General features: G+C 41.5%; 1 protein-coding gene across 7 annotated transcripts in view; it reads left to right on the top strand.

Annotated features, from left to right (window-relative positions):
• The window catches only part of SULF2 (sulfatase 2), a 165,213-nt gene that overhangs the window by 139,263 nt on the left and 6,980 nt on the right, over positions 1-18,970 (top strand). For all 7 annotated transcript variants that reach the window (XM_087749479.1, XM_087749477.1, XM_087749480.1 and 4 more), the window contains 4 exons: positions 7,658-7,865; positions 13,969-14,212; positions 16,079-16,175; positions 17,974-18,068. In XM_087749479.1, the coding sequence (XP_087605605.1) occupies positions 7,658-7,865; positions 13,969-14,212; positions 16,079-16,175; positions 17,974-18,068 (644 nt within the window). The remainder of the gene's footprint in view (positions 1-7,657; positions 7,866-13,968; positions 14,213-16,078; positions 16,176-17,973; positions 18,069-18,970) is intronic.

Here is an 18,970-nt window from a genome sequence, read left to right as displayed (position 1 = left end):
CTTAAACAAGTTTTGGGGACCTGCTGTTCCATGCACAGAGAAGTCTGAGCAGCGCCAGGGAATCTGAAGTGTGAGCAGGAGACGAGAAGCACAAACGGAGGACAAAGACTCAGAAGGGGGGTGAATGAGAAGGGACAGAGCTTAGAGTAAAGGAGAGGTAAAGAAAGCTTTGAATGTGAGATGGAGAATTTGAAATTCTGCTTTGTGAGCATGCAAGTTTGTGAATACAGTTCTAGCACCACAAAATGCTCTTCCTTGGCAAATCTCTGTCACCCTCCTTGACCTATAATTGTTTTGATAAGAGAGCACCAGGATGATGGAGATGAGGCTATTCATGCTGTTTAAAACCTTGTTTCAGAATCCATTTTGTGGGATTTTTTTGGCAACACTAATATATGTAAATTCTTCCGAGTGCAATGGGAATCTGTGTGTTGCCATGTTTTCTTTTCCAGTTAGTAGGGTTTGGTCTGTGTTAGTTATTTTCATCCAACAAAGGGTGACTGTAGGCCCAGATGAAAGAGCAGCTCAGCATTTATATTCAAGGATTTAAAAGAGATGAGCTCTTTCTTCCCACATGAAATAAAAAACATTTATCCTACTACCTAATGGCTTCCACGCAAATTTTTTTTCTCTTCAGTGTAGTTCGGCCTTTCATTCTAAACTGGCTGGTAAGTGGAAGCTGACCCACTTTTATCTGGCGGCCTGCATTAATGTGCTTTTGTGGAAGCCAATTATGATATCAGCATTGCTCTGTGGAGTATTCCCAGCAACTCCACAGTATCATAACAACAGCTGCACAAAATCTCCCTCTAAGTCATTTGCCAACTGTGTGCACATTTGTTAAACAGGCAGTACCTGCAGCACTGCTGATTGCTAGAGGGAATCTGTGCTGTACATGTGAAAAAAAAAAAAATTAAAAAAGTGTTAATCTTGTCCTTAGCAGGACCTGGCATAGTACAATGATATTGCTAACTTGTGAAGAAAAATAGCTGTCTGAATTCACATTATTTCCTTTTCAAATCCTTTTTATTTTCAAAGGTCTATTTATGTGCAAATCTGATAAAAGTAGAATTTGCCTTTACGTAGCATTAAAAAATATTATTTTATGTGACAGTTTTCACCAGGAGAACATTCAAAATGCAAAAATTTGCGCTTTGTTTCCTTCTGATGTTCTGCAAATGAGAGCTTTGATACACAGTCTTCCCTCTGATAGCTTTGTGCTGCACCAGGAGCATGAAGGGATGTTCTCTTTTGTAACTGGCATGCAGATATCATAAGTAAAAGTATGTCACTTACTTGACTGGTCCCCCCAATTCTCTGGCATCGCGTGGCATTGCAGTGATGAAAACTATTCTGATCAACGTGTGCTTTCCTACAGCAATTCATAAGTGGTCCATCTAGATCATATTCCTGCCACCATAATCATCGCTAGCCATTGCCTAGTGCCAAGGGTGAAGCAGTAGAAAAAATGACTTACATTTTCTCCTTTTCATGAGGGCACTGTAGCTTGAACTAACGTTAGCCAGACCTAGGAAACTAAATCAGGTTTTATAAGGAATTTCTTTAAAAACTGGGAAGACAGTTTTTGATCTGTGTATCTTTTGTGGTTGTCCGGTTCTTTTGTACCTAGCAGAGATGTCCTGAGGTTACTGAAGAATTTAGGTTCTGTTAATAAGTGAAGCATATCAAGCCAGCTAGAATCCAGATAATTTTAAATAGCTCCTTAGGTGGATCTTTGGAGTTCCTGAATTCCAGTGCAAGTTGCCCGTGCTCAGCAACTTTCAGGATCCGGTTCTTAATCTGTGATTGCAACAAGAAATGACTTGCTGATAACTTCATACATGAAAAATTTTATCAGCCCTCAAACTGATAACATTAGGAGGCAACAAACCATGAAAACAACAGTGATGATTTATTAGGGGCTGTTATTCAAGGATTGTATTCCTTATCAGGAATTATAATTAACAAAACTGTTTTCCTCCTATAGCCAGAAATAGCCTATAATGATTTCCAGAGGCTCTTTTACTTATGGGGTTTTTTGCTTGTTGTTGCTTCACAAAACAAAGAAATTTGCATCTCGTTATCTGAGATTTTTAAACTCCTTGTCATTACAGTAGTGGATATTGCAAGTAGCTTGCCAAAATCAATACCAACATTTAATAAAACCACCAAATTTTTCAAATACCCTGACAGGAGTAGCAGTGTGGGTTAGTTCAAAAGACAACGAGTTGGAGGTGAGGAGACTGGCTTCAGGTGCAGAACTGTCACGGGCTCCGCGTGGGACCTCCGACGGATCAATTCCCCTTTCGGTGCACCAGGTTTTTTCCTCCACCACCGATGTAATTTCTGCTTAGGCTGCACTCACTCCTTAGCTTCTGTAGTACCTAACACAGCAGCTGGGACCATTTGATACACAATCCAATTATTATATTAATAATAAATGAATTACATAATTGTAATCTTAAATTTAGCTGAATACCTGATTTTTCATTTGTGTGTTAGTTGATTGCCCCACCTGCCTCGCTTCAGCTAGAGCTTGGGGCATTAAAAAGCCCTCCAAATTTTATGTCAATAAATTGTTCATCCATCTTGGAATTTTAAGGTTTGAGTGATATGTAGTGTTTGACAACTGAAATTGAGCTGAGAGCCCAGAGGTCCGAATCTCCAAAAATCATGAGCCAGTGTAATAAAATAATGCCCAGTCGGAATGAAGACCAGGCAGTGCTACTTATATACTGATGACATGAGACAGAGGAAACTGGACTCGTCCTTTGCCAATGGGGGGGAGGGAATATGACAACAACAACAAAAAAACCCCAATAAAAATGTTAAAACATTAAGAAAATAATACCTGTGGGGAAGAGCTAAGGAACTGGGCATATTCAGTCAAAAAAAATAGCTGAGGAGAGAGGAATCTGTCTGCATGAATCTAAGAGATAGTATACAGAAGACACGAGCCAATTCTTTTCAGTCAACAAGAACAGAGAAGTAGGAATGTGTGTGAGGTGAACAACGGGAAATTCAGGTTGACTGGTTCCTGAAACCTGGAACGTCTGAGCAGTAGGACGAGCTGCCAGCAAAAGCAGTAGGACTACCTCTTGTGGAGAAGGGGCTTGTGTTTCTCTCTGGATTTTGCTGTTTTGTCCTCATTAGCCCAATAAAAAATAACACAAGGAGCAAAGCAAAGGAGAAGAGCTAACAAAAGTGTAACTTCAACTGTTTTGTACTAACTAAACTGTAACTGTGCTGTTTCATACAAGAAAAAATTTATCCTGACTACCCATAAATGAATTTAGACTGGAAGTTACAATATTTCTAGGCATTAAAGCAGTTTGTCTCTAGCACATCATCCAATGTGGCAGCAAGGATGGGGTTCAGAAAGCATCCGCATAATCTGTCGAAGGTGGTTATTGCTGAAGTGGTGTTGTCAGGTTGCTGGCAGGGGCAGGGGACTTTATTATCCTGCAGAAACTTTGATTCCTAGAGCCTGTATTCCTAAAACTGTTAGGGAGGGAGCCTTGCTGGCAGCTAACTGATCAGACAGTTCCACTTTTCACTGCTCTGTAAAAGAGAAAGGAATCTCTTTCCCTTAAAAAGAGGAGCTGATGAGACACAGCATGGTGATTTAGGGCTCGGCTCTGAAAGCTGTGTGTTTCAACTGGGATCTTTTCTTAGCAAGGCGTGTATGATCAGCCCTTGTCCCCCAAAGAAAACAATGTCAATTGAGAGAGACTCACTGAGGGAAATGAGTGAATTGTAGGAAAAAATCCTACAGGGAAGGTCATGGCTATTTATTTCTGATTGGGGCCTCAAGTAATGACTTTGAATTAACATCTGTGATTGCTGTAGCGGTAAGAAGACATTGATGCACAATAACGCAAAAACCACTTCATGGTGATGGGGGCTGTGAAGGAAATAATGGGGTTTTGACTCACAGAAAAATACAACGTGTCTTTTTGTGCTAAGGGGTCATTTGCATGTTCAAGGTGAATAGTGTTCCTGGAGGGAAACAGGGCATCTGTTCAGTCTACAGCTGCTGCTGGTAAGATTCCTGTTTCATAGATGCTGAAGTCCTGATTTCCTCTTGTTGATACATATAGCAGGTAGTTTGGGCTGGAGGGGAGAATATGTTACAAACTGTATTTTGTTTTTTGCCTTTGCAGTGTACCTTTGAACAAGATTTCTGTTCAGTAGCCCTGATTTCTCTATTAAACTAAAGCCCAGGCTCTTCTGCTTTGCACACAAATAACTGGGAAGCACGTGCTGTGCAGTGGGAGGTAGGGTAGAGGACGGAGCAGAAGTGTTAGAACAAGCCTGGCACAGTAGGTGGCAGAAAGCACAACCGCAGCAGCTAACTTGGCCTGCCTGAAGATGGTTGGAAATCTTCAGCTGGAACAGCTTTAATGATTAAATGAGGTGTCTGGAGAGTTGTGCACAATGTGAGCTTGATGGACTTTAGGACGTATTGCAAAAGCCATTTATTTGATGGCTTGAGTAGCTGTTCTGCAAGGCTTTGCAGGAGGAAAAACAGGTTCTTCCTTTGGAGTTTTGATATGAGCTGGGATGAAGATTGTGGGGGAGTCTGGGTTTTCCACTGTCTTTTAGTTTGTGTTAAACTGCCCTCCCTTTCAGGACTTAGCTCTTGTGAGATATTACGAGCTATAGAACTTGAATTAGGGATACGTCTTTTGGTCTAATGAGGAACAGACCTGGAAAGTTAGGGGCAAGTGGTGAACTAAGGGCATTTTGTTTTCTCGACTGGTTGAGTTAATCCACTATTTATATGTAATTATGTTTTGCTGCTGGATGGTTATCATTTGTACCTGTGAGCCAAAGTATCTCTGGGGCACTCTGGAGTTCTTCATGTAGGGATTTAATTATTTAAGCGATTACCTCTTATAAAATATTTTAGTTGCTTCCAGGGTTTGACACAGGTTTCTGCATGATGGTATGCTGTGCACTAGAAACCAATTTAAAATGCCAGAATTCACAATGTTTAAAGCTTCTTGACTGTCACGCAGAGGTTTTCACAGTTCCCTTGCAATTACTGCCCTTTTTCCCTAAGTTTGACAGCATCCTGTGGAAATGACTGCAACTGATAGAGCCGTGACATTGACCGAGAGAATTTGTGTTTGTACTTACAGGCAGACCAAGGGCAAGTTGTTGAATCCCAGACACATTCACACACATGCCCTTATCTGTTTTGGGAAAAAAGTAAAAGCTTGAGACTTTTTTATTTTTTGTGTTTCCCTACATGTGTTCAATGTTTGCTTGTAAAGTCATTTACGTAGTTCTGCGCTGCAGTCGTTCAGCAGCGGGCCTGGTAATGCACACAGTGTGCCCTTCCAGCAAAGCCTTTAAGATGTTTTCACTGTAGCGTACAGCTGCCTTGGAAGGATTTAAACTGCACCAAAAATTAAAGGAGTTTTTCCCGTTCACCTGGAGGGGAAAAATGAGCATCACTTTCTTGACAGGAGATGAAAGAAATAGAGAAAAAATACTTTTGGGCCACACATCAGAGCATGCACTTACAATAGTTCTCATCGTGGCATTTAACTTGCCCTCTGTTGAATCTTCATTTTTCGTGTATCAGACACCTAGAGCATAGAGCTCTACTGAGCAGAAAATGCAGTTTGTTCATATATTTTAAAAAATAAGATTCAGATGAACTGAAATGGGAAACAGCAACAAACATTTTTATATCTTTTTTCATTGTGAAAGAAACCGTTACTTTTTCTAATATAATAACTTTTATTTCAAACCTCAGTCTGTGCATCAAAGTCAGGCATTTATAAAAAATAGTAATAAAAAAGGCTCAGCAATTTATTCTTCAAAGGTTATTTTTGTTCTACACCCCATCTAGGTAAATGTGTCCTGCTTTACAGATGAAGACAGTCATGCAAAGATGTCTAATTCCAATGTCATATTGGCAGTAGCTCTCATTGATTCCTTGTGCTGAAAGTTAAGCCAGGTTTATCTGCATCAGTGCAAGGCTTGGACCGTACAGGAGGTTGGACACAGTCTCTGCACCTAAGAAGTAATTACAGCTCAGGAGACATGGCATCCATCTGAGGAAATAAGTGGGCACACTGTAAAACTCTGATTGTTTTAAATGAGAGGATCTCCCGGGGGCGTAGATAAATCCACTGTAACTGGCCAGTTCACTTCTGACTCCTGTGAAATTCTCTGTTATAAAAGCACAGGGATACTGGTTTCTTACTTTGCTGTTGTGCAAACAATGGAGCAAATTTCAATGGAAAATGCAGGCTTTGTTGCCCAAGCCTGCGCTCACCTCTCTGTGGGAGTTAAGTGACTGAATCTCCCTCGTAGAGCTGCAGGCTGCTGTAAAATGTCCTCTCACTTGGGAGTTGTTGCTGGTTTTCCTTCTGTTCTTTTACTTGGAAAATTCTCAATATTCCAGTGAGTCCTGGAGGCACAGACTTAGGATTTTATAATAGGGAAAAAGAGGAACGCCTCTCAAGACTCAGCAAAAAGCCGAAGTGTTTCCGAGAGTCTCTATTTAAAACAGTAGCAACTGCTACTGTGAGGTTTTTTGCTGTATCTCAAAGCCTCGCTCTGTAGCTAGTACTGTGTTGGTAAATAAAGGAGTAGGTGAAATCCTTTTGTGATGTATCTGGGAAGTGGGTAAAATTTCCGTGCCAGATTGAAGGTGGCTAACCTCCCTTGCCCTTGGCACAACTCTGACGGCAGCCCAAAGGGAGCTATAAGCAAGTTACTTCAGGTTTTGAGTAACAGAAGGAACTGGAGATTAGAGATGAGATTTTCTCTGGTTTGAGTGGAAGAGAGAGGGGATTCTCACTTCACAGGCATCCAGTGCAGCTTACCATTGCTAGTGAAGCCCAAGGGTGTTGAATGGGAAAAGCTATTAAGAGAAACACTCAAGATGGGGATAAGCTTGTCTAACCACAGACTTCCACAGCTGATCCAGTCATGCTGACCCTTTTAAAGGTCGGTGAAGAGAAACAGGCATTTCTGCAGGGCAATCCTTTTTCTTACCTCTTTACATAGGATGAAGTGAATTATACCTGGAAGTGACTGTTCCTCTTCTTTGACTGTACAGCGAGTCTAGCTAACCAGCTCAGACCAGATCTTTACAGTCAAGAAATCCACAGCTCTCATAAAGTCATCCTACCATCAGGCATTTGAACTAGGAAAGAGGAGGAGACTTCTCCAAAAAGCTTTTTCCCTTCTTGTAGAGTATGGGGTGGGGCTGAGATTATATGCAAGCCTGGAGCTGTTCTAATGGCATAATAGCGGCCTAGATTCCTGCCAGCCTGGCAAACACACTTGCTGGTAGGCAAGGATTCTTTTCAAACCCGTGGGTATGGCTTGAACGTCCTTGGGTTTTGTCACAGTTATGCTTCTGAAAGTTGTCACTTGTCACCTTGTTTTTAGCTGTAGTATTGATTTTGTTAAGAATTTCCTGTTGTTCTGCCTCCCAAGAAACAAATGCAAGAGTGTTCCAAAGAGTTCCTGTTTTGTCTGAAAATGGAAGATGACAAAAAATCTGTTTTGGTAGTGGGTGATAGATGAGCCCCAGCTTACTACAGTGAGGAATCTCCGATAGATCACTGGAGCTGGCCGTTAGACAAAGCACAGTTGGGACAGAGGTTTAATGACCAAATTTTTCTTCCAGAAATGGCAGTGTGTGGAAGATGCCAGTGGAAAGCTCAAGCTACACAAGTGCAAGGGAATGGCGAACTTGGCAGCTGCAGGCAACCGCAAAGGCACCTCCAATATTTTGCCCAAGTATTACAACAGGAATAGTGAAGACTGCAATTGTGAAGAGAATGAATACAAGCTGAGCCATGTTGGACGGAGAAAGAAACTCTTCTCCAAGAAAAGTAAGCGATCCCGCTGTATCTCCTGTCTCTGCCTTAGAAAACTGTCATGAGTTTGTTTGCTAACACACATAAGTGTCCTGATTTTCAGCATATTTACTGTGTGTCTACCTGTGAAACTGTGCCTCATATTGGACAATCAGATTTGGAAAAATATCTGTCTATAGCAAGAGGAGCGTTTTGATCCAAAACAGGGTCCTATATTTATGTCTTTCAAAACTGGGAAATGCAGTACACACACCGAAGTGGCAAGTAGCACATCCTTACATAGGCCATGAAACGTGAACAATGTTTTACAGCAAATGCTCCAATTTTCAGTAGGTACTGCAATGCTTGGAGCCGTTACTGCAGTAATTTGTTTTTAATAAGGATGCGTGTGCTTTGTTACAGAAGCTGCTTGCTTCTACCATCCTTTCCTTGTGCTCAGTCAGCAGAGACAAGGCTGACTTTTAACCAGAGATCACATCCAAAGGGGATGACTGTTTCTAGTTTCCTTGGCACAGACCAGGTGCTTTTTCAGAAAGCGCATTCCATTTGCTCTGTATTAAACCGTAGTCAGACTAACATCTATATTTGAAGTACATAGTCTAATTATAGATTAAAGAGGGAAACGGCAGCACAGAATTATTTTTCACTTGTAATGTTTCTTTCGTCTCACTCCACAAATACAGAGCCTTAATTATTTAGCAGATTAGTCTTTCTGTATAATGACCTGGCACAAGCTTCAAACAGAGAGTTTAAATTGATTTTCTCCCATTATATTTGCCTTGCAAGCTGATTAGTACCTACTAAGCTAATTTTCAGTTGAAAAAAATTATTGGTTCCAGGATGAAATTACTCAACTATACTTGCTGTTTAAATATGTGGCACAGCAGATAATCTTTAAATAACACTAGAACTTGCAGTTCAATTAATTTTTTTTTTTGAAGTCACACAGAAGAAAGTTCAGTCATGGGGAGTCAAATACAGGAGTAGATCGAAGGCACTTAAATAAGAAGAGGAAAACAATTTAAGTGAGAGCAACATAATGCTATCTGATAATACTTAACACTTACTTAAGTACTTGTGTCGTGCTTCCTAAACATTAACTAACTTTCACAACATCCAGAGGAGGTGATTAAGTGCATAATTACCTTTAGTTTATGTATGAAAGAGGTTGAGGTAAAAAAAGTGAAGGTTGCTCCCTCTAGCAGAGGGATCAGAATGGTGCTTTTTTCCCTATATTCTGCTCAGAAGAGGCAGAGTTTGTACTTCCACCCTTCAGCTGACTTGCCTCATTGAACTTTAGCAGCCTAAGGATCTTGACAATCATGTTCTCATTGCTTGTGACTTGAGTAAAATAACGGACTCCACAGATGCTCTCTGCCCACGTCCAGCAGGTGCCATACAGTGGAAGAGGTTAGCTTGGATCTGTTGACATAGACTCTGATTTGGTGGTGGCTGTTCTTTTACATGCACTTATCTACTAAATCACACAGTGAATGCAAATGAGCACAACGCAATACAAGTCAAGGTAGCATACCAAGGTTTTTTTAAACAGCTTACCTAGACAGCTGGCTCGCTGGATTGTGAATGGTAAGAGGGGGACCTGAATACTGATGATGTGTATTTGGATTTTTATGACCTGTTTCATGAGACTTGGGATAAAGTGCAGTCTGTGCTGGGTTATGTAGTTCTGAGGGCATCTTTGGAGTCTGCTACTTGGAATTTGATGAGTGCATGGGATCATACTGCAGCCCTATTTGAATGCCAGTAAATGCTATTCATCAGATTGAACAACAGCTAAATAGAAAATAGAAGTTTCAAACTGGACTAGGGTCACGTCCACATTAGTGCTTTAGTTCACAGCAATAGCGTAGTTTTGAAGGAAACACCCTGATCACTCCCTTCTATCATGCACAATAGAGATGGATTTGCAGAGCAATTTTGATGGATTCTAATCTACAGTCATTTGTGGAAAACTAAATTGGTTGCTCTGCTTCTAGGGTGCATCAAGTGTGTTGCAAACCCTGATGGGGGTATGAGGATTGGCTTTTCAGAAAGATTAAAACCAGTCATGTGTAGTGAGAACATGGGATCTAAAAGACCAGACTAAATTGCTGATAGGGCAGCTGGAGCTCCAAATGTTTTGATAAAATAATTACTTTCTAATGTAGGCATGGTCTAGACCCATTGAGTAAATTCAGTTGCAAAACAGGGTCATGCGATGCACATGCCATTTGGGCCGTGTACAAATACACAACTCGCCTGCAAAGCTTTTACATGCTAGCAACATGTAAGTATTAATATTCAGTATATCTGGATTTGGGTGTCAGGAATGTTTGCATTTCTGTGTCGTCTTTATTTTTATTTTAGTATGTTTTTATTTTTATAAGAAAGATGAAACAAAGCTTTGCAGTAGGAAGAAAGTTTAAAGTAATGGTGAGCACTTAAAATCTTTGGCTGTGTTGTGGTCTATTATGTTTTTCTTGCTGTGGATTTGTTCTCCTCCTCCTGTGATGAACAAGTGCATGTGATTAAAGGAGTTATTAAGCTGCATGTGGAGAAATTATGATAGGCCACACAGATTTGTAAACAACAAACAGAAGTGTGTACAAAGGGGCTAGTGCATTTTTATTCCAATTTTCATGTCATTTGTTTTTCGTTTGAGGTAGTCTCAATTCTGGAGTAAAATGACCTCCTTTGTTATTTAAACAAACAAAAACCCCAAAACAAAAAAAACCCAAACCTGAACATCACCTGCTTTAAAGATAATGCATGTGAAATATAATTTTTAATGGCAATTGTGAGAAACTGGATGGAAGAAAGTTTTTTGGTTGGGTGTTTTTTTTTCCTCTTTGAAATATCTAAGGACACAGACTCAAAATAAGATTTCTAGAAATCCCTAGGTACATAATGCCCAAGAAAAAACACCTCTAAACGTTTATCTGTATTTCTAGACACTTGAGATATGCCTAACTTTACTTTGGCGTTAGAGAAAAAAATGCTTCTTCTCTACAAAATTCTGGAAAATATATAGACATTACGGGGAAACGTCAAGCAGGAATTCATAAGGCTAGTGGTGAATATTTTCCTCGTGGCACATGTAGAAGCGGAATCCTTGCATACTGGCTTATTCTGTCGTCGTTGTGATGTTGGAAAACGCATCAAATCCAAAATACCTACGCAGAGTAAGCGTCAACAGGGAAGACCAAGAGCTCTCGGTCGCCTGCAGTGTTCCCGCTGAGCAGTCACGCTCCTGCTTTTGGGAAAGTACTGCACAGCGGTTATAGTTGGTCACAGTCTTCTCAGTTAGCCCTGAGAGAACTATCATTTCCAAATGATCTCAGTGTTAAATGATGAATTTGGCGGCTGCAAAATAAGTAGTAAGTCCTGAGTGATGAAGATGTGAGGAGAGTTAAATATAAACCCGAAGGCTGGGCATGTTTATGTCAGGTATGAAGTTTATGGTTTTATAATACAACATTGCCTTGTGTTATTCAGTTGAATAATAATTTTGGATACTGCAGTTCATGCTTTTGCTAGACAGTGTTGAGACCTGAGGTGCTACCAAAAAATAGTTGTAAAAAATCAGTTGTGTTTGAGTCTCTGGGCTGCCTGGGGAAAGCTGGACCAGAACAGTGCTTCCTTTCGGGCTCCAACGAAGACAAGCGTGCTTGTCAAGTGGTCCAAGAAGACACAGCTGGATGAGTGGGGCGCTGAAACGTAGTTAGCTTGCCTCGGCTTAAATTTCTCCAGACTCCGTTTCCAGACTCAATTCTGAGGGTGCAGCTTTTCAGCAGCACCATCTGTAAGTCAGCTGGCTTCTGTAAGACCAGAGGAGGAGAGGCATCGGGACTCACAGAACTTACCAAAGCCAAACTTTAATAACTTGAAAAAGGGAGTATAGGTGTTTCGGGCCAAATATTTAACAGACTTACATCTATTTTGTTTGTGGGTTGCATACACAGGTTAATGAATTGGAGAATAAAAGTTAAACCTGGGGGAGGATCGACTAATAAGTAATTAGGCATTGGTATTTATGCCTGCAGTGCACTTTGCAGGTGGGAGAGCACAGCACAGATGCATATTGATTCTATTAAATATTTTAACCACTTCTTTTGAAAAGAATGGAATTTGGTACTAATGACGGCACTAAGCCAGCACTGTGGATAGCACGTTGCGATAAAGCGATACAGCAAGTCCTTTATGAGCCGTCTCACTCCCGACCAATTTGTTTGTTGAAAGGCTGGGATAGTTTGGCTGCAAGGGAGGAATAACTCCTGGCTTCTCATTCTTCAGGGACATGTGTAGACGACAGTTCCCTGCAGCTATCTGCTGAGGTCCAACATGCTGGATTGGCATATTAGACTTGGAAGGAAGGTAAATTGTTAGTTGGCTGAGCTTAACAAGGTGAAATGAGGGAACAATTAAAGAAATGGGAGTTTATACTTTGAGTGTAATTGTTAGGGTGTAGCTTTTTGGAACTTCCTCCTGCTTCTAAAAAGATGGGAGTTTCCTTCTCATTTACTCAAACGTTTCCTGAATGGGTGCCTGAAATAGGGTTGGTCTTTTGTTTTGTTTTGTTTTGTTTTTTTCCCCCTTTGGCAGTGACTCACCTGGCTTAATATCAGCAATAAACTTTAAATCACAGGTGGAAAATGTGCAAAGCCAGACAATCCAGCTGGTATTCTACTTTCTGTGTGTGGTGCTGACAAGAATATGGTGCCTGGACCAGTTTCAGGTGGGAGGAGATGTTAATTTCTCTTCCCACAGTTTGCAAAATGGCTTTTGAGACTTTGCGATCCATTTGGAATTAATGTAAGGCTTCTTGAAAAAAGTCACTCTGTGTGAATGCCAAAGCATGCCAACTGACGTGAATATTTGTCAATGTTGGTTGTTCTACTTCCCATTCCCTTTTTTCCCCCTGCTTGTTTTGCTATGGAGATCATCCCATGGAGAAAATTGTTTTTTCTGTGGAGCTTGGAATTGCAAGAAAGATTGGTCTTCTCGTTTGGCACATTGGTTGAGTTTTCCCTTTATCAGATTGCAGAAGGAGGTCTCGTTCTTGTGAGATGTGCTGTGTTTCAGCTCTGTGTGAAGGAGAGGTGACCGAGGAGCCAAGGGACTTGATTCTTTCCAGTAATGCCTTAGGTGACTCCAAGCCTCATATACAGAGCAAAGACTCAGGTGCTGGGCAGGGAGAAGGGAGGCTGTGGTACTTAGGTTGTACTTTTTTCTCAAGGAATGAGATGATTATGCTTAGTGTAATGAGTGACTCTCAACAGTCGTTGGCAGCAAGCAGGAAATATGGTCTGAGATGGACCCCATCATACAGTAGGGAGGTTTAGATATGGATTTAGACTCCATAACTAGGATGTATTTATGCCATTCCAGACCAAACAGAAGAGGAGCTCTGGGGATTTGGGCTGGGACAGAGAACTTTGGAAAGCAGTAACGGTGAAAAGATCAAAGAATCTCGTACCGTGTAGTGGCAATTCGTAGCGAATGTTTCATTTTGCCTTTGGGCTGCAAATGCAGAAGCAAAGTCTGAGGGAGATGTGGATAAAAGTCAAGATTCAGATATTAATGCCTCCCGAAAAAATCAAGCATCTTACCTTGAAGAATGAGCATAGAATTGAGAAAAGGCTCAGGTTGAACACTGAGATACTTGGGACAACTTCAGGGAAGTGTTGCGGGAGTCTTAGCAGCGGAGCATGGTACGGTGGACAGCAGGAAACAATAGAGAACCAGTCTGCAGGGCTGACCTAAGACCTTGCTGTCGTGAAGTGTCGTGGTTAGTTTTTAAGGTCCTACTGCCATCTAGTGACTCCTGGGGGGAAGAGCAGAGTCTCCGCGAAGATGCTGTTTGCTCTCAAAGTGATATTGGACAAGTGCATTTTCTTTCCCCTCTGCCATCCTTGTGCATTTGCATTATGTCTGCTCTCTCTGCCTTAGGGTCTCCATCTCTCCATGCAAAAGGTGATGAACAAACACCATTTGTCAGCCAGTTCATTCCAGATGTCACAGTACGGGCTGGTCGTCTTCTCCCAAGAACCACAAAGAGGACCAAATTGTAACATGCTCTTTCCCCCCTCCTAATCCTTTCCCTTCCTTTCCCATGCAGAATACAAACCAAGCTATGTCCAGAATCGCTCTATCCGTTCCGTATCTGTTGAGCTGGATGGAGCCATTTATAACTTGGGTTTGGAGGATGGATACCAACCTGTCTTACCCAGGAACATCACCAAGCGCCACAAGATGCAGAGGGCTATTCTTCGTGAGGAGGAAGATAAAGACATGGGGGAATACAGTGGCACTGGTGGCATTGCAGAGTATTCAGCCCCTAACCTAATAAAAGTGACTCACAGGTGAGTGCACGTGGTGTATTTCTGAAAGTTTTTGCTGCTTAAGTGGCTGCTTTACATAAATGGGTGCGTTAACTTGTGATAAGCATATTGTGTCCCTTTTGGGTACCCAGTCTAGCTTCACTAAAATTCTTATTCTCATCTGTACAACAGCTTTCGGTTTTGTTTTAGTTTTGTCATGTACAGAGAGGCATGAAGCTGCTGAAGAACTACAGCAGTGCTTTTATGTCTTCTGCACATGGAGACAGTAATCACTGCGCAGTGCATATTTCCAATGAGGACAAGCAAAACTGTTTGCAACAGTTGTGTGTACACCTATGCGAAACCAGGAAAGGCTCTGCCCATGGAGATTTCGGCGTGCAGCGGGTAACCTGGCCTGTCTGAAGCCCAGAGGCTGTAACTGGAGCATGACCTGGTGTCATGTCGTTGGTTGCTTTGTGCTTCAAATGCCACATCAGTCCTAAGGGAGGAGAGAGCCTCTCGGAGCTTTCTGTAGCCAGTGCTAGGAAAGGAAAATCTATATTATGAATGAAGTTGGATGGACCAGGAGTATTGGGAAATGGAACATATTAAGAGAGAGGCGAGGGAATTGTCTGGGCACTCTAATAGCTAAAAATCCTTCCCTCTGTGCAAGTCTAGGGACTGATGATGTATCTTCGACTGTACTTAATTAGTATAGTCACCATTTCTGCTTGTGAATTATCAGGAAATCCACCAATCATTATTGATTAAGTGCATTAAATTGTTTAATGAGTAGCTCATGTAAACACACATGAGCTAGTTAGCTGCTGTTGAAATCTGTGGTTTCCATTTCACTTCTGTTGACAGGGTAAGAGACTCGCTAATACAAGGGAACGTAGCTAGGTTGACATCAGAGAATTGTGCCCTCTTACCCCAGCTCTCATGAATGTTCAGGACCCATAAATCTCTATTTGTGCTTTTCTTCTGGAACAACTTAAACTGATTTTTGCTGCCTTGCTGGGTGAATCCCCAGTCCATACAGGGAGCTGGCAGGAAGGTTGTGCATGATTCATGAGGAGTCCCCAGGAACACTTGCCGAAAAGAAGGCAGTGGCACAACGTGCATGAGGTGATTAAAAGAAAATAAAGGAGTATTGAAAATACTCAGCTTTAATTTAAACAAGCATTCAAAAATTGCTGCATGGTATTTGTTCAGCCCTAACAAACTTCTCAGGTAAATCTGTCAAGTGTTTGTTTGTTTGTTTGTTCGTTTGTTTTTGAAAGAATTTTAAAACCTGGATTGCATTAGAAGTTAGTGAAACATAAGCACTTAAAATTGTCAGAGGGTATTTTGCCTTTGAAGTCAGGGAGATATCTTTGAAAAATTTTATCCCTTTTGTAGAAAGCAGCAAAATTTCTTTATTTCTTCCTTTTTTTCCGTTTTCTTCGTGGTGTAGTAATACATCTTATAAAGAAGTACTTTATCCTTGCCCCTACCCCTGTGTCACTTAATTATGCATTGGGAAATTGTTTCTGAGTAATGCTTTCTGTGCTTCCTAGTTAGCAGAGATTATTTATGAAGACAGCCTAATGAATAAGCAAGAACTCTGTGCAGCACAATTTACATATAGAAATTAAGCAGTCAACAGGTTCTGCTTGATAGGAATATTCTCCTTGAATTTTTCTACTTCTGAAAAATTTCCGTGGCAACTCAAACCCAAATTTCTGTCCTGGCTCACAGCACACTCGTCTTCTCCTCTTGAATGAACATTGTTTTTTTGAATTCTGTGTGTCATTTCCAATCTGGCTTCTCATCTGTCCTGGAGCTGTGTTATTAAAACCAGCTGGTTGCATTGCTCTGTATGCGTCTATCCACAATAATAAACATTGTTTGCTTTCCTATGCCAAGGTGCTATATCCTGGAGAATGACACCGTTCAGTGTGACACAGATCTGTACAGGTCACTGCAAGCTTGGAAGGACCATAAACTTCATATTGACCACGAGGTCAGTGATGGTATCAGTCATGTGTTTTCAGCGTGTGTGTTTTAGCGTGGTTTTCTGTGGGCTGATAGGATCATGCTGACTGTGTTTCCGTCTGTCTGCCTCTGGGTATCTGTGTCCCTCCCTGGAACCTTTTGAACTTGCTGGCTGATTTCAGAATAGATATTTCAGAGATAATTAGGTTATTACAAGTTTGTAAAGGCAAGATGCTGAGTGGAGGAGAGAACTGCGACTGAAGCGACAGCAGAGAAACATCCTAAGCCTGATGAGATAAATGAGAGACTTATAAGTGTCCTCATCCTGGGAAAAATTTCATCTGGATCTTTTTCACATCTTATTAGCCCTGCTCCCCGGTGTACCTCTCAAAAAGAGTCCTTCAGCCATCAAACATAAGCCCAAGGAAAAGTGAGCTTCATTAGTTTCAGCGCTTATAGAATTATTTATTTTACTTGCATGTGTTTAACCCTTGCACTTTGGAATTGAACTCATTTTCCTTAGGCTTGTGCATATGAAGAACCTGGAGATAATTTGCCCTATGAAATTTGCCTGTAAAACTTAATCTGACTTTTTTGTCACTAATATTGAAGAATATAAGCTCAAAACCCTTCACAGATGTTGCGAATGAAAGAGGCAGTCTTCTAAGGACCGGATAATGGTGGAACAAATGCCAAAGAGAAGCATAAAGAGAGGACCTCCTGTAATCTCTTACCAAATTACATGAATTCACAGCAAAGTCCTATGTAAGAACTTGTTGGCCGCCTTTTCTCATACAGATTAACACGTAGCAAGGTGGATAGATACTGAAAAATTTACTAGCTCTGCTAGGATTAAAAAAGGGCAATTTCAATATCACCATACTCTTCTAATTCTTTTTTCTCCAGAAAACGTAGGCTATATGGAGTGCCAAAGAAAATGAGAGCTCGCGTCTGTCCTGTTGTGTTTCTGATTTAGGGTCACAGGGCTGGATTCTTTGTGTATTTTTCTTGAACGCTCTGTCCTGTCTCTGCTTCAGCAGCCGTGTGCTTCCACTAGGCTTGTGGTCGCTGATGTCTCGTGGTAGTTTTGCAGTGACTTTGTTGTTCACACTGGATGACTTCGTTTTTTCTGCTGCGTAAAGAACTGAGGCAGAAGCCCGTAATAGCCATCTGAGTGGAAATGGGCCACTCTGTGTGTGAGCTAGACTGAACAAAAGCAGGAGTTTCATTTACTGAGAAAAAAAAATGGGCGGTTAACAATAAACCATGTGGGTGGCACAATTAACTGCTAATCCATATCCCATGCGGCCAGACGTTGCTAAAGACGGCCATGCAAAATGACGGAGCCTCGCTGCTTTTCTTTTTCCGAAGCTCTGAAGAGGGGGCTCGAGAGCACTCCCTCCCCATCCCCTTTCAGGTTCATAACGGGCTGAAGTTTAAGGGCTTCATTTCCCTTTGAGGAACCTTTCTCCCCTTGCAAATGTGCTGTAGAGCACAAGAGGAAAAATCCCAATGGAAGCAGGATTGGTTGCCTACCTGAGGCAGTGTGCCCCCCCGCTCCCCCAGTGCCACAGTCCACTTTCCCGTTCGGTAATCAAAGCAGGCAAACCGCACCAGCGAGGCTTCCTCCTGCCGCCGTTTCCCTTTGGAAAACCCGAAAATAGGTAGATATTCAGATAGATAACCTGAAAATGCTTGTTCGTGGGGGTAGTCGTGGGAGGTGGTGAAAAGGAAGCATTTGGTGGCAATAGAGAATGGGTTTGAGAAGGTTAGAATCAGACTAAATCATGCTGTATTTTTTTAATACTTGTATCTACTTTTTTTAGATTGAAACTTTGCAAAATAAAATAAAAAACCTGAGGGAGGTGAGAGGTCATCTGAAGAAGAAGCGACCTGAAGAATGTGATTGTAACAAGATAAGGTATTTCTTGTGTACTTCAGAGTAATTATTTGTAGTGTGGAACTGCAGTTGATTTGTCTTCACAGGAGAGATCAGAATCTGTTTTGTTAAGTGGTTGCCTACTTACTGTACTCTAGGATAACGCTTTCTGGGGGAGCTGGAGTGCTGCAGAAGTGCAGGGCCTACCTTCTGCCAGGCAGGAGTTTAATTGCCTCCGTGTCAGCGGTGCTGATGCGACAGGACGCGTAACGCGGCTTATAGACCAGTTAGTTACGCGCTTGTACTGAAGATGCTGCTATGAGATACTAGAGATCAATATTTTCAGCTGCAGGCTTTTTTCTGAAAAATTGCTTTCCACGAGGGCAAATTGTGAATATGGTGCAGTGGTATACAAATCTGTTTTAAAACAAATGGTGTGTAAAGTATATGGAATAACAGGGTGGGGAGATGAGAGAATTTCTTCCCGTTCAGTTTCTTCAGGGCTGGATGTATTATGTCAGAGGATGCAAGCACTGCAATATTTCGGAGTTATGCCAGGAGGGAGAAGCAGGAATTTAACAGTTGGTGCAGAGTAACTGTATTTTTGTAACCACCCCTGCCAGATCATTTTGGTCCTTAGTGCAGATGATTTATGAATTTTAAGTGCAATAGGGAATACTAAAACGGTGATTATGCATGAAAGTCTGCATAGTTGGTTTCTCATATAACCAAATATTTGCAAAATGCCCACCGATTGCATGGAAAGAAGGTTCGAGCACACCTGAATCCTTCTGGGGAGCGAACAAGCTCTTGCTCTGCAAATAAGCACAACAGAAAATCTTTCAAAATCAAATGTTAACCCAAACAGAATTTGCCTGAGAAAGCTGTTCAGAACGAAACCAGGAGCGGCTGCTCCTGATCGTAGTGACCACAGAGCAACCTCT

Source organism: Nipponia nippon, unplaced genomic scaffold, assembly GCF_047370975.1.
Source record: "Nipponia nippon isolate SJK-2023a ecotype South Korea unplaced genomic scaffold, ASM4737097v1 scaffold_13, whole genome shotgun sequence".
Lineage (NCBI taxonomy): Eukaryota > Metazoa > Chordata > Aves > Pelecaniformes > Threskiornithidae > Nipponia > Nipponia nippon.
This window is presented reverse-complemented; position numbering and strand designations above follow the sequence as displayed.